At 55.2% G+C, this 14,459-nt stretch overlaps 4 protein-coding genes across 4 annotated transcripts; 3 read left to right on the forward strand and 1 right to left on the reverse strand.

Moving 5' to 3' along the window:
- The first annotated feature begins 1,119 nt into the window (after nucleotides 1–1,119).
- Nucleotides 1,120–5,319, forward strand: LOC34618059. The gene is made up of 5 exons (XM_026334845.1): nucleotides 1,120–1,469; nucleotides 1,572–3,726; nucleotides 3,884–3,970; nucleotides 4,201–4,398; nucleotides 4,618–5,319. Exons 1-5 carry the CDS (start codon nucleotides 1,120–1,122, stop codon nucleotides 5,317–5,319), a joined length of 3,492 nt encoding a protein of 1,163 aa, XP_026190630.1.
- Nucleotides 5,320–6,184: 865 nt separating this feature from the next.
- On the reverse strand, nucleotides 6,185–7,502 carry LOC113146700 (the record flags this gene model as incomplete). The annotated part of the gene is made up of 3 exons (XM_026334854.1): nucleotides 6,185–6,473; nucleotides 6,671–6,957; nucleotides 7,437–7,502. Coding segments are annotated over 3 exons (642 nt in total), but the record flags the coding sequence as incomplete, so codon positions are not given.
- Nucleotides 7,503–9,758: 2,256 nt separating this feature from the next.
- Nucleotides 9,759–11,622, forward strand: LOC34618060. The gene is given in 8 exon segments (XM_026334862.1): nucleotides 9,759–9,836; nucleotides 9,912–9,958; nucleotides 9,960–10,098; nucleotides 10,226–10,383; nucleotides 10,579–10,826; nucleotides 10,885–10,945; nucleotides 11,293–11,362; nucleotides 11,530–11,622. Coding segments are annotated over 8 exon segments (894 nt in total).
- Nucleotides 11,623–12,939: 1,317 nt separating this feature from the next.
- Nucleotides 12,940–14,180, forward strand: LOC113146690. Its single transcript, XM_026334816.1, has 3 exons — nucleotides 12,940–13,100; nucleotides 13,847–13,956; nucleotides 14,116–14,180. Exons 1-3 carry the CDS (start codon nucleotides 12,940–12,942, stop codon nucleotides 14,178–14,180), a joined length of 336 nt encoding a protein of 111 aa, XP_026190601.1.
- The last annotated feature ends 279 nt before the right edge of the window (nucleotides 14,181–14,459 follow it).

Consider the following 14,459-nt stretch of genomic DNA (forward strand, 5'->3'; position numbering starts at 1 on the left):
GGGTGAACTTGTTTCCATGCAGGGAAGTGTGGCCCATAGGGACTGCACCACGTGCGGGGATATAGGATGCACCAGCGACAACAAAGCCAATTTGTGCTCGTAACTCGTCCAAGGCGTGCTCCCTTTCCGGGGCTCTTAACGGGAACCACAGTCCGACGAGAACCTGTGGGGTCACACAAACACCTAGATACGCAACGGTAACTGCAGTGTGCTTCCTTGTCAACTGGCCAATGCTCCCAAAAAGAGACTTCAGACTGCATGTTCACCCATGCACCAAGCCCGTGCCGCAAGTTGGATTCACTGTTCTATATCTAGGGGGTGGCCTGCGAGATATATTCCCGACCGGCTAATGAAATCTTAGAGTACTTGCCAATCCTTTCGGGCGTCATACTTTTCAGTCATCGCTACCTGATTGATGCGTCCATGCACACTGTACCGGCTAGAGAGCCATGCTTCTCTACTAACTGCGGAGTTGCTGCATTTATTTAAGCTTTCAGGCTGGCCACTGCCGAACCCGCAGGCATTGGGCTACCGTTTACCGTCACCGCCCTTGGGCTGGTTGACGACGGCCTACAGAGGGTATTCTCCTTTTCTCCTCTCTTTGCAGTGTGAGGAAATAAGCAATTGCCCATTGTCACGTATTGCGTTTATACATGAGAAAGTAATGATCAATCGTAAAGAATGCGAAAGCTCTGACGGGGCCCTCCTTCTGCGCCTTCAAGGACGCAGGGCCCCCGTGCCGATCCGGGTCACACAGAGTCCTGCGGGGGGCCCCTCCCCTCCTCGCTGCACCGCCCCAGAGCGTTAGCCTTTTTCTGAATATATATGAATTTGACACCCTTGAAGAAGCTGGTATTTGCCCTTACGCACCTTTACGGGGTGCACAGTGAGGCCCCAACTTATCTACAGCAGTTTCCAAGCCGCTGCGTTCAACAGCCCTTCCTAGAAGGCAGACTCCATGTGTCTCCCTATGAGCCAGTTTGAAGGCCTCTTGGACCTCTCACCGTGACAGGGGCCTCCGTTCCCGCGCCCTTCACCCTCAATATATTGGGGAACCCTGCCGGCAGCCCGAAGGCGTAAGGTCCACTACGGCTAAGTGGAGAGGCCTACCCCCGAAACATGTCTCAACAGTTCTTATACTTGTGCCGCTACCCCTACCTGGACCTGACCCCATCTACAGATGAACCGCTGGTTTCCTTTCACGGAGAAGAAGGGGGGGGCCCCCCGGGGCCCCCCCCTCTTAGATCCGCTGAAGGCTGCAGTGGACAGCCCCCGGGGACTTGCCGTCTAAGGGAACTGCTGCAGGCACGACTGCAATCGCCAGACGCATTTGCTGTCTCTGAGGCGAGATCCGCCGTGGCCGTCGCCTTTGCGCTGAACGGCTGCACTGTTTGCGGCTGCTGGTGCAGCAGCATCAGCAGCTGCAAGGAATCATGGAATGCGGAAGACGCCCATCAAAACCCCAAAAGGCGCAAGATGGAGGGGCCCCCAGGGGGCCCTACCTGCACCACGTTCTTTCCTGCCCATTTGCAAGGCAGCAGCCCGCCACACACACCACGCACCCCTGCAGCACCAGCAGAGCCACCAGCAGCCGACTCCGACAGCTCCTTCTCAGCAGATTCTTCCAGCTGCAACAACGGGAGGCACATTTGCATCTTCGTGATCGATGCCATGACTCGCCGTGCAGTCTGCGGTTGGCGCCTAATGGGTGGGTCACCTTCTAGGGACAGCAGCAGTGCCCTAAAACGCTCGGCGCGCTGCACCCGTTGTGGAGAAGGCCCCTCAAAGGCTTCTTCCACGACGGGTTTAGGTCTGAGCTGCATGCAGTTCGCAGCTGGGGACGCCTTCTTGTGCCTTAGAGACGACGTGACAAGACGTTTCTGGATGCTGGACCTTCAGCAGGAGCAGGCACATTACCACAGCTGGTGGCAGCCTCGTGATGCGCTGATTGCTGCCGTTTTCTCGGTGAAATCTACCGCGGGTGTTTCTGGAGCTGCAGCAGAAGTAGAGCCAGCCGTGAAAAGCCTTATTGGACAGCCCTCCCTGGGGAAAGCGGCCGATATCTCCCATGCCGGAGCGCCATCTGCAGAAGGCCCTGAACATGAACTGGTTCTGCTGCATGCGCATGCGAATGAAGGAAGAAGCGACCTCTCAGCGGCGGGTGTCTCCCAGGGGACCTGGACCGCCCCTTGCAGTGGGCCTTCCTGCACCAGTTCGGGGCCCTTTACGTTGGCGCTGGAGCCGCTGGAATTCATCGACAGCAGCGGCAACGCTTCTCCGAAGAGCAGCGGCACATGCTGCTGCATGCGTCTTCTGCCGCCGCTGCTCGCAGTGGCTCCGTGGACGTACACCTTCACAGCGGCGCTGCAGCAGAAGGGGCGGGAGCCTGTGCTGGTGTCCACAAGCACGGGACCGCACTGGCAGAAGAATCAGCTGCCAAAGGCCCCTCGAGGGCCCCCTGCTGCCTGTGGGCGGGAGCGGTGTGAGCAGAAGCAGAAGCAGATGCAGATGCAGCAGCAGCAGCAGCAACAACATCGGCAGCAAAGGGAGTCGGTGTCAGCAGCAGCAGCAGTGTGTGTGCTCTGCCGTCCGGCGGCTGCTGCAGCTGCTGCGGGTCTGCAGCAGCTTTGGGGGTGTGGCTTCCGCTTCGTCGTGTGGCCTCCCTTAGTGGGTGCTGCAGCCGCTGTTGCTACTGGAGTGCCGCTGCTCGCAGGCGCTGCTGCGGCTGAAGGCCCCTGCCTTGTTGGCACTGACCTGGCCGCTCTGTTGGTGAGGCGCAGCACCGCTGCAAATATTCAGGCAGCAGCAGCAGCGGAACGCATTGCAGTCGCGTGCTGCGATGGTGCTGCTGCACTGCAGCAGCAACAGCAGAAGCAAGCGCAGCAGCCACGGCGGTCAGGTGAAGCTCCTCCTGGTGAGCCTGCACAGCCTGCAGCAATGCCGACACAGCTCGCATCAGCGGCTTCGGCAGCAGATCGCGGCAGCTACTTCAGCACGGCAGCAGAAACTCGTGCGCTACTTCTGCGGTCGGCTCTCCCCCTCTCCCGGCCTGCTGCTTCCTCCTTGAGGCTCCTCTTAGGGCAGCAGCTGACGCTGCTGCACCTGCGGGGGTTCTACAGGCGGCTGCTGCAGCAGGCACCCCAAATCGAGAGGCCTCTGCTGCTGTGCCCAGAGGCGGCAGCGGCAGCTGCAGACGGCAGCAGCTATTGTATTGCCTGCCAAAGCCACGCAGCGGCGCAGCAAGAGCTTGTGGTTGCTGCGCACACGATGGATGATCGGCTGCAAGTGCGACAGTACACCAGCAGCAGCAGCAGCAGCAGCAGCGCGTGTACTGAGGTCGTGTGTGTTGTTGATTTCAGCAAGGCCCCTGTGGTAGAAATGCCCGCTGCTGCCCTCACAGCACTGAAACTACCATCTAGAGGGCCTTCTAAGGGTCTCGTAGGGGTAGATTCCGCGTGCGAGCCGTCTAGTAGCCTCCTTGTTGCTCATTGTGACGGCCATGGGCTGCACGTGCTGCTGCAGCTACACGGGGGGGGGTGGGGTCTTGCATGGCTGGTGTACAGGCAGCAGCAGCAACAACAGCGGCAGAAGGGGAAGCCGCTACAGCCGCAGCAGAATTGGAGTGTACAGGCTGCAGTGCGCATTCCGAATGCTCCGTGCCTTTTGTTTGCTGCCTTTGGAAGGGAGTTTTGCGGCACGAAACTCGTGGCTTTGGCATCTGCAGAGGTACTTCGCCAGTCTGTGCTGCTGATGCTGTGGTGTTGCTGATGGCGGGGGGATGGCTAGCTGCCCAGTTCTGTTGGCGTGACTGCTGCCGACGCTTGAGGCTTCGGCTTTATATGCATCTTGCAAGAATCCTTGCGTTCTTGGCGCACTGTAACAGGGTGGACCCGTGCTCCTGCTAGACTGGTTTCGTCTCCTTACACCCGAATGCCTGCAGCAACGGCAGCAGCAAGCTGCTGTTGCAGAAGCGAGTCCCCTGCTTCAGCACTGTGCTGTTGTACGGCTTCATCCAAATCACCGGTTGCACCGTGTAAGCGGCTTTCTCTAGCCCGTGGCCTCCTTTTTCCTGGTGCAGTGGCCCCCCCTACTAGCAGTCCACCCATTCATCCACAGAAACGGCTCTGGTATCGGCCGCATACAACGGTAGGAGCACCAGGCTTGCCTGGGGGATGCCTGTGTCTGTATGGATGTGTGCAGATAACGTTCTGGCCACCCTATGGCGCCCTGATTCTTCATCTGAAACATCGCGTTGGCGGCAGCAACAACAACAGCGGATGTGGCAGCAGTGGTGCAGAAGGCGGATCATTTTCCGCAGCAGAAACACGATCTGCAAGAGGAGCACCCCTCTTACGGGTTCTGCTCCCTGGCTGGTGCAGATGCGGTGACAAGGCAGCCGTGAGAGATTTCCTCCTGACGGACTCGCTGCTTGAGCTTCAACAGCCAAAGCAAAACTGTGCCGCAGGTCTTGGGGGGTCCACTACGCATTTCTTTAGAGAATTCCGAGAAAAGGTCAGTGGGCATTGCTACCACTTTTGCGGCTGTCGCTGTCAAACTGTGTGTGTCGTCCTGCGTCTGCTTCGCCGCTGAGGCTTCCTGCCGCTTGTTTACTGGCAGTGTGTGCCTTCCATGGCCCCTGATGGACCGCGAAATAAAATATTCAATCTAGGGCATGAGTCGTATGCTCAGATCTGGCGTTCCTCTTGGCCACGCGCCGCTGACTGTCTAGTAAGAAGCAGGACTCATTTTGTAATGCGTTTGAGGAGCTCCCGCGGTGCTCCTGAGAAGTCCTCGTTGAACCCCCTGGTTCTGGTGCCGGTCTGCTCGCCCCTTCTCATGGGGTGTCAAGCCTTCAGTGCTACGGCCGATCAGCAGTATCGGGCAATGCAGCAGCGCTGGGAAGAGGCGATATGGCAGCAGCAGCAACAACAACAACAGTGCAAGGCGGACGGCAAAGTGCCTGGCAGTGGAGGTCCTTCAGGTGCCAGGGATGTCGCTGTAGACAGCACTGCCGTCGATCCCCGAGGCCCCACCCCTGCAGGGAGTCTTTGCAAAGAGACGCCTCTGGAGGGCCCTTTAGGGCTTTGTGAGGAGACGGATGCCTTGTGGGAACTGCCCCAGACCCGCGTGTCTCTCAGAGATGAGCTATTTGGGTGTTGTAGTGACACGCCAAGCAGCAGCAGTTGTAAGACTCCCAGCGGCGAGGGGAGAGTAGTGTGGCTTGGCGGCGATGGCCAGTGGTCTGTAAGGGCCCTGGGGACCCCCGCTCTGGGCGCGTGGGTGCATGCAGTTGCTTCTGCTACTACAACTCAGGACTGAGGGAGCGCAGCGGCTTAGCCCTCCGTAGGCTGTGTGGCCCGTAGCTCTGGCCAGCCGTACAGTTGGTCAAACTGCCCTTACAGCGCCATTAAGGCTAGACTTCGCTTTTAAGCTTATGAAGACAGCTGCTTGTGGGGCAGCAGCAAAAGAGGGAGCAGTAGATTCCGTCGGGCACCGCTCGTTGACGGAGCTGGGAGGGACCCAAGGCCGCAGATACAAAAGCAACCCCGGTAGTTACGGGGACACGTACGCGGCTACCTAGCCAACTAGTGGCTATCTACTGTCTCTGCAGAGTTTCTGCCAAACAAGTGGCCGGACGGCTAGTGACCCAGCGAGTTGTCTGCCGCTGCGTGGGTTTGTGTATACAAGTGCTCGTCAATTCAGATCGTTCTCTTATGAGTCAGGGAGCCCCCATATGTGCGCCAAGAGGAAGAAGGTTCTTCGTGTGTGTGTATAAAACGGAGAGGAGCTGCTTGCAAGCCCCTTTGTGAGAATCAAAGCCCTCAAGTTTCCAGCGCTTCGGTTGGGCGCTGTTTGAAGGGCACCTGGGAAGAAATTCTGTCCATCAGAGGCCCTTGCGCTGTTGATCCCCAGTGTCGGAAGTCTTTCAATTATATGAACCGAGATGAGGCCATAGCTTGGTGTTTTTGTACGGGGGGGGGCGAGAGGGGGGAGGCGTTCCGAAGCCATGGGCCTACTTCGTTGGGGCCCCCTCTTGCCCGCACGGCTGAGGGGCAACAGAGAGAATGTTGAATTACCCTGGAAGTGTGCGGCAGACGCCCGAAGGTAATGCAAGGCACTCCTACCGCGTCTGTAATGCCCTCTGGGTGTGGCGCCTTAGTCGCGCATTCGTCAGGGGCGTGTGCTACTTGCGAACGATGGAATCCAGCCAAGCGAGGAATTGATCCCACAGAGAATCGCCACTGCTGTTGTGCACCAGGCCCAAAATGAGGCCTCCGCCGACCAACACCGCCACGATCACAAGGACACTTATCAAGCAGACCCAGCACATCGTGGCTGTACGTGACGAGGCTGCACATACGACTTTGGCCAGGGCTGTGGCTTCAGTCCTTTGCGGCGCCCACCCCTCGGGTGAAGCCGATGCTGCTGCCGAAGGCGCTGCTTGTTTAAAAGGACGGGCAGAGCCTCCCACGCTAGTGGAAAGCACGGAACAAGGGGGACGGACACTTTAAAACGGGTTACTCCGGTGGAGGGCACACGAGACCGCCACAGGTCGCGCAGGATATACAGAGGCAGGGCGCCTATGGCGCTCTTTTACGCGTTAGAAAAACAGAAAGAGGATTTACCTGCAAAGATGCCGTACACGAGAAGAGACAGAATCGTGCGGGACTGTGCATTGGCGCCAGCGAGCCCGATGGAACACTCTTGCGCAAACATTGAAGTACTACGCATCGTTCTTCGACTTCGCACAATTTGCATCTTTCCCATAAAGATTCTCAGAAACTGAGCAGTAGGGAAGTTATTTTTGGTCTTCCCTTGTGAGGCTCCACGCCCCAGGCGTGCAGCTGCCATAGCCGAGTAGGGGGGGCCCCGTGTATGTGCGTGGCTACCCCCTTGGCGCTTGGAACCATGCACCGCACGGGCCCGACTTTCGCATCCGTAAAACACATAGCACTGCTAATGTGCATGCGTTTTAAGGCCTCCCACGGATACGTGCTTTGCATTCTCAGCAAGAGCCTTCAGTGCCCTACAGAGGCTCAAGCTACCACTGGAGGGGGGCGTCGTCCCCGGGTCCTGAGCCCTCCAACCGGAGCTTCCTCGGATAGCCATCTTCCTGGGAATACCAATAGATTTAGCACTGTAGGATCGGAGATTCAAGCTTAGGGAAGGGGGCTTATGTCTGGACTTCATGGCAGTTCGCCGCGGAACTACATCGCTGGGAACGCCGTGACGCCAACAGACACACAGCCAGCACAACAGCAAAAGCTGCTCTCCCCCCTTCTCCCCCTCCGCCAGCCGAGGCAGCGGGAAACCCCGAATCTCCGAATCTGCGTTTTCGAAATACAGGAAGCGTCGTGGAATCATGTCTTGCTCAACATCAACGGCGACCTCTGCTGCTGGCGAGACGGAGCAACAAAAAGAGGAGCTGGAGCAGCAGCATCTGCAGCAACAGAAGCACCTCTTGCAGCAGCAGGAGCAGGAGCGATTTTCGAATCAGCAACAGCAGCAGGTAAATAATGAACCTCAGCCACAGCATCAGCAGCACCAACATCGCCAGCGGCAGGAAGCGCACACTCAAGAGAAGCAACAACCGCAAAGCGTTCCCTCTGAGCACCCGCTTATGCACCAGGACGCGCAGCTACAACAGCAGGAAGTAGAGGGCGCGCGTCTTGCTGATTGTTTTGCCTCTCAATGTCTCTCCGACGACTTCTTCAATAACACATGGGAACGGAAACACCACATATGGCGGAGAGATGCACTTAAGAGCCATTCGATTGGACCGAATTTATTTAACCCAGTCAGATGCCTTGCACGTCGGGGGATGTGGGAGACCAACCGTTTTCAATAAGCCTGCAGTTTCCTCGGCTTTCTCAGTTTCCACATCCTTTGCGTTTAGTTTTGCGTTCTTATAGCTGCACCCTGCGCCTCAGTCCCTGCTGCTGCACTTTGCCTGTATCGTTGCACCTCGCATGTAAATCCTTTCCACCTCCTTTCTACGTCCTCGTCCTCCCTGCAGGCCCCTAAGCTACCCTCATTCGCCCTCCTTCATTTTCGCTCTCCGTGTGCCTTCCCGTTCTGCCTCCTGTCTCCGCAGTCTTCTTTTGCGGAGCTTATATACCGTGTTTGGATGGCTAACAACCTCGCTCTCTTTAAGGTCGGCACAGGCCCCAAGCCTCCACATTCCAGGCGTCCTGCGAACAGGCCATGCAGCTTCCTCATGTCATCCTTGGCTGCTTGCACGAGCAAGGCTCTCCCTTTTGAACAGATCCCATAGGACCCATGCACACTTTCAATGATGGCTTTAGCCTCTGATAGGTCGCCTATGGGTTCTCGTTGACACGTCACTGTAGGATCGTGGAGTGAGAAGGGTAAATATTCGGGCGGCCCTTACGGCCCCTGGAGGATTCATGGTGTGTGTGTGTATGTATATATATATGTGTGTGTGTGTTTATATATATATATATATATGTGTATGTGCGCTTGTGCGGTGGCCATGTTATTTTTTGTTTAGGAGGGGACGGCGATAGAGGTTGGAGTACCACCCTCCTGGCCATCAGGGAGCCGCGTAGAGGGCCCTGCCCTCGCTGTTTGGGGGTGTTTGCTGCGTCCCTATTTGGGGACCACTTCGTATATCCTGAATCAGGCTGACAGGGGGTCTCCGATGCTGTATGCCTTCTGCCGGCGGCTGGCTGAGAAGCTCTTTTACCATGTCTTTGCTGTTGGTTACCTTACTCCCCCGAAGTCGTACACGGTTGGCGCTCACACAGATGCACAGGTACGAGGAGAAAAAACCCTGACAGTTTCCCGTTTTTGCAGGATCCTTGAATTATTCGGGGGGTAACGCCGCAGAAAGTTTTATTATCATACGATTCGGATTGTGCAGCGTACCACAGGGCCACGAGAGGGCTTGTTTCCAGCGCCTTTTCTCTCCTAAACATTCCTTGTTGCTGCTCTTCTTGTGGCCGGAGAAGCCGTCTTTTTGCAAGGGTCTGCGGTGGAATGCCGCAGGACGTGTTCTTGCTGCAACTGTGGGGATGTAAGGAGTGGGATATTTACAATTCGCCTCTGGGCCTCTGCCTGAGCTCCGAGATGCTTGGCAAGAAGGGTCCAATTGAGCAGGCAAGCGTGGGACGAACAGGACAGGAAAAAAAACAAAGGATAGCGAGGTAGAGACAGCGCTAGGGGAGTAGTGGTATTGAGAGACCGCATTACAGATGCACAGACACTAAACACCGTTATGCAGAGGAAGACGGAAACAGGAGTTCAACTGCAGAGCCACTTACGCATCACCACGTATAGAAGTGGTGGACAGAGAGAGACAGAGAGAGAGATGCTGGGGGCAGACGCAGGGAGAGCTAGGAGCAGACACAGGGAGAGCTAGGCACCGTGAGAGGCACATGCAGCGCGATGCAAAATACGCGAACAGTGTACAAGAAGTGGGAAGCAGAAACACGAAGGTGGTGGAGGGGAAGACTATTGGCTTTAAGGGGCGAACGCACGGAGGCAACAAACATGCAAACGCGCGGGAGGTATGCTTCACGCGTGTTTGTGCTCTGTGTTCTGCTGCAGGATTTGGGTACCCCCACGTCATTTTGCCTGAATGCGGGCGACATCCTGTACATACCTAGAGGGTAAGTGAATTCTTCTGTTCTCATAGGGCTGGGCTTGTGGCTACTGAGCGAATTCCCCCTTGGAGGCCCTTCTTGATGAGTTGTGTGCACGAGGACTAGGGGTTTGTGGTTTTGTGACGACCTAGAATGGCCCACAAGGGAAGAACTGCTGAGGAGATATCACTGCACGTGACAATCACCATTCCCACTGCGGAGTTTAGTCATGTAAGTCCCACACTCCAGCAATATGCCCCCACGCATACTGATGCATCTGGATTGCAGCAGCCTAATGGCGAGCAGCAGCAGCAGCACCGTCACAACCAGGAGGCAGCATCAGCGCAAGCAAGTATCTCATGCGTTCGCTGGTGCGTTATTATAGGGCATAATGGCGTCTAGGCTGATAAAACGCCTGCTGACGCAGCACCGCCTGCTGGCAGAGAATGAGCTCCATGGAAGACAAGCAATCATCAAGGCAGGTCTCAAGTCTGCATAGTTCGCGATTCAGTCCTTGGAATCATGCAGTCTTCGAATGATTCAGCGGACACCTTACACGCACTGTTTTCTGTGCATGCCTGGGTATTTGGAGATTCGAGCATGTTTTACTTATTTAGGAGACACCGCGATTGGCGGGGGGCCCTGAAACAGAGAAGAGGAGGCGGGAGATGACCAAGCGTTTGCTGGAAGACGTGAACAAACATTTGAACTACGAAGGCCTTCTTGCTGCGTGCGATGATCATGCGGCTAAGTGCGCTGTGTTGGGGCGTTGGCATTAGCCATTGCTTTGGTGCTGCTGGCGGCTGGTTGCTGCATTCCTGTATGTGCTTACTTCGGCTGCTTCTGTCTTCGTGGGTGTCTCTTCAGCTTGACAGCGATGCAATGCTCTCAATATCGCGTATCGCAAGAAGCCGCGGTCAAGCTGCCCATCCACTGGCACTCTGTTGTCAGGCTTCAAGATGGTGAATCTTAGTCGCCAAACCCCAAGTGTTACTGCTTTTGATATCTCCTTGGCCGACTGCCTTTGCGGTGCATGTCAGTTTTGCTTGGCTCTGAGGGCGTTCGCTGAAAGCAGATCCCTCGCAGGGGCTCCCAACTGTATTTGCTATATACACGAACGAGGATGCGCAGGAAAGTCGGTGGCCTCAGGCACTTCTGGGGAGCTTGCTGGGAAAGTGGCAACCTTTGGAGGCACTCATTACGGAGGGAGAGATATTCCGTGCATGGAGCAGAGGCTCTGGGGACGATTGTACAGTTTACTGTTCGGTTATTTGTGCAGGCATTAGCTGTGAATGTGAAGAAGACAGCAGCACGGCTATTTTCACAAAGGGGACCGCAGTGTAAGCTTCACTTCCTCTGGGCATTCTTTCGGAGGGCCAGTCTTCCCTTCGACACCACGATTTCTATGACCCGGGCTAATACGTCGCAATCTGCTTCTTAGGAAACACCTCATGAGGCACTAGCTGCTTCTTTAAACTGCAGGTCGTCTAGTTGACGCCGTAGGCATAGACCGTCCTTAGACACGTTTGCCCCCAAAGTTGTCTTCTTGTGAATGCTGTACTGTTTGCGCTGGAGAGGGAACAGGATTGTAGCTAACCAGATCCAGTAGTGCTGCAGCATTCATGCTACAGCGTTGCCCCCGCTACGGACTCCTGTGCCTTCCATACGGCTGTATCCGTGGCTGCAGACTGCGACTGCCGATCTGTCCCACGGCTTCTGCGGTAATGAGAGTCCTTGCTCAAGGAGAGCCAATAGAGGTGGGGCCCTCGATATGTCTGTCTGCTCCCCGTCGCGTTGCATCTACCTTTCTGTCTTTTTCTGGCATACTGAGCAGCTGTGTAGCAGCTCTATCTCTTCTACTGTGCTTTTCGGATTGAGGACCTTTATTCATGTGTTCCCCTTGTGTGCTTACTCTTCTTCCCAGGTCGCTGAGCTGCCCTGCGCGGATGGGTTTGAGGCCTTCTGCGTCTGTGTAGTGCTTCTCAACAAGGGCCTGATTCAGGTGGAACGGTATTAGCAGAGCACCAAACGGCAGGGAAGCTGCCACGGTCTTTGCCCTATTCATAGGAACACGCATGAACTCCTGCATGAGCATGAACCTCGTTGGATGCTACTATCCTGGGCAGGGCTTTGTAGAGACGCGATATACTGCGAATCCTAAGCCATTAGAGGAGGGACCAGCAAGTCCTTTATTCCCCTCTTCCAGCACGTATGCGGAGTCTCCGTGACTAGCTGTTGCTGCAGCAAAGAACCAGCAGCAGAAGCGCGGCAGCAAGAGAGACAAAGCAGCAGCTATAGCCAAATAAAGCATAGGAGAAAAGACGTTGCTTAGGCATAGTTGCTGCATCTGCTCGAGATATGATGAGAAGCGAACGACGTAACGCAAGTTAGTAGACAAAGTCGGAGGGGCTATGGTCATGCAGATTGCGTGCGGCACTACCCAATTGCTGCTTCGTGGCTGCGTACTTTTCACCCGACCGCGCCACCAATATTTGTTTCACAGAAGGGCTGTACGGGCTCTTCGACTGGCAGCATCCTGATGCAGGATGGAGGCCAACGCAACGACGAACATTTTATAGAAGTAATGCTCAAGCGAATGTTCTAGTTTTGTAGCGCATTTAGGTGTGCCAGTCTACCAAGTACACTGAAAGATAGCATGGAATTGAATGGTTAGGCGCGAGCAGCCCGAGGGCCTACAGTATGTGGGATTATTCCCGTCTCTCCTTGCTTCTGTTTTGTCAAAAAGCAACCGACGCTGCATCTCACGCTAAAGGCCTCAAGGCCTATACAGTTATTAGGACTAAAGACTGCATATACCAAGGTGGCACACGGTGAGATCTTGTGTCTGGTTGTTGTCACCAAGCGTGCATCTGCAGCTTTGAAGGATGCAAGCATCCCTCTTCTGGTGGCATGCAGTGCCTTTTACAACGTTTGTTGTTCGGCAGTTGCGCAATCGCCCCAGATAGTTATTGGGGCCACTAGGCTTTCTCTTGATCCTCGCTCTTCCACCAACTGCATACAACCAAAAGAACGAGCTTCTAGGGAGGGTGCAGGTCGAATGCTGTCGGCTGCGGTCATCTGCATGCGCCACAAGGAACATCCCGGGGCTTTAAGAATCTCTCCGCGTTTTCCTTTGAAGCAGCTCCTCCCTAATGTTGCTAAGAAAGTTTATTGCACTGTATTGTGGGTAGCTGTTTCAACAATCTGTCGTGGGGAGCAAGTTGCCTCACCTCCAGACAGAGGGAAGTCAGGGCCCTTCTGTTGCTTTTCGTTGCTGGCCACTTGGTGGTCCTGCATGAGTTTCAGTTCCTCGTTTTGTATTTAGAAGAGGAGGATGGGGTTTCATATTCAGAGCTACATTGCCATGGCTGGGCGGGCAATAAACCCCGTGCGGTGGAAACGACAGTGGCATGAGATGAAGGGCCGGCAATTTAGTGACGTTTCGACGCAAATGATGGCATGGACAAACAAACAGTTTGCTCAGATTGCTCGTTGGTAAGTCTCCGAGTGAAAATAAGCTGATATCCCTGGGTAATTTCAAACTGGTGCACAACCCTGCGACTTTGGCGAGCAAGTGGCGCTGCAGCCATGCACTTGAGGCGGCGCCCTGGTCTTTTCCTCTCCCAATTTCTTTTCGTGATCTCCTTTAGGTTCCTGTGGAAGGCAGCATCTTCAGATTAATCCCCCTTATACTCATCATCAGACAGAACGCTTGAAGCGATTGCGAGTGAAACATTTATTTCCCACTTCTGATGCGCGTTGTGTGCTTATCGCTATTATTCATGGTGATTACCGCTACCGCATACATCGTACTTTTATTAACTGTCTCCCTGTGAGCTTTGACTGGACTTGTGCGACCTCACTTTCCTTCTACATCGCTTCCCAGGAAGCACCGTTTCCCTGCGTTGAACGGCACAAGTGGTCTTGCAGTTTTTCCCTCCATATGATTGTCTCGCCTAGCTACGTTCATTGTCACGTAACATCCTAGCCTGAGAAGGCGAAAAAACAATGCATGGCAAGTGACGTGTTCTTCGTGTCTTGGCGTGAGCTTCCCTGCAGTTGAGCTGCAACGGAGATGCCGTCTATGCATGTGAAATTTAGGAGGAGACTTGCTTTCACGGATTATCCGTTTCCTTTATGCTCAGCCTGCGAGCAGGAGTCGTTTTTGTTGCTTTTACTTTGTTTTCTGCATGTCAAAAAACGCGGTTCTTTGCTTTCATATGTGGGTTTCTGCGCTTCAGCTCCGAATACCGGCGTTGGTGGTGGGCTAACCCCCTCGGCATGGGCCTCGTCTTCTACGGTGGATACAAGGCGTGGCATATGATCTACATGGTTCGCAAGCAGAAGAAAAGTGAGGCTCTTTCTGCCCTTTCCGTCTACTCTTCGTAGAGCAGCTGGGCCAATGCTGTGTGTGGTATACTCAGCGCAGCGAACTGCGATCAGTGCGAATTCAGGCGTCATCGTTACACTCCCCTTTACGCATTTGCTGGCACCTGTTGTGTGAACGCAGCTGCCCAGATCGTTGCTGCAGCGTACGGCCAGGGTGGACAGTGGCTGAACCCCGTTCCCAAGTAATCGTGTAACGGTTGGCAGACTACGCTCTGAGCGTTTCGCCGCATAGCGACCTCTCCCCAAAGAAGCGTGCTGCTGATCGGCGGCAGCCTCCTTCGTAGAATACCCCACAGGGGCCTCAAAATGCACGAAGGTGGAGTGACAGTACGGCAGGCAGCCGCTGCCCTCGTCTCTGCATAGTTTGCACAGGCCTGCCACGCACCTCCTTTCAAGGCCAAACTGTGCGCTGGCGACAGCAACTTTTATCAAAGAAGGCTCTCGGGCATGCCAGAGAGGGCAAGC

The sequence above is a fragment of the Cyclospora cayetanensis genome, unplaced genomic scaffold (genome assembly GCF_002999335.1).
Source record: "Cyclospora cayetanensis isolate NF1_C8 unplaced genomic scaffold, CcayRef3 CcayRef3_contig_110, whole genome shotgun sequence".
Lineage (NCBI taxonomy): Eukaryota > Apicomplexa > Conoidasida > Eucoccidiorida > Eimeriidae > Cyclospora > Cyclospora cayetanensis.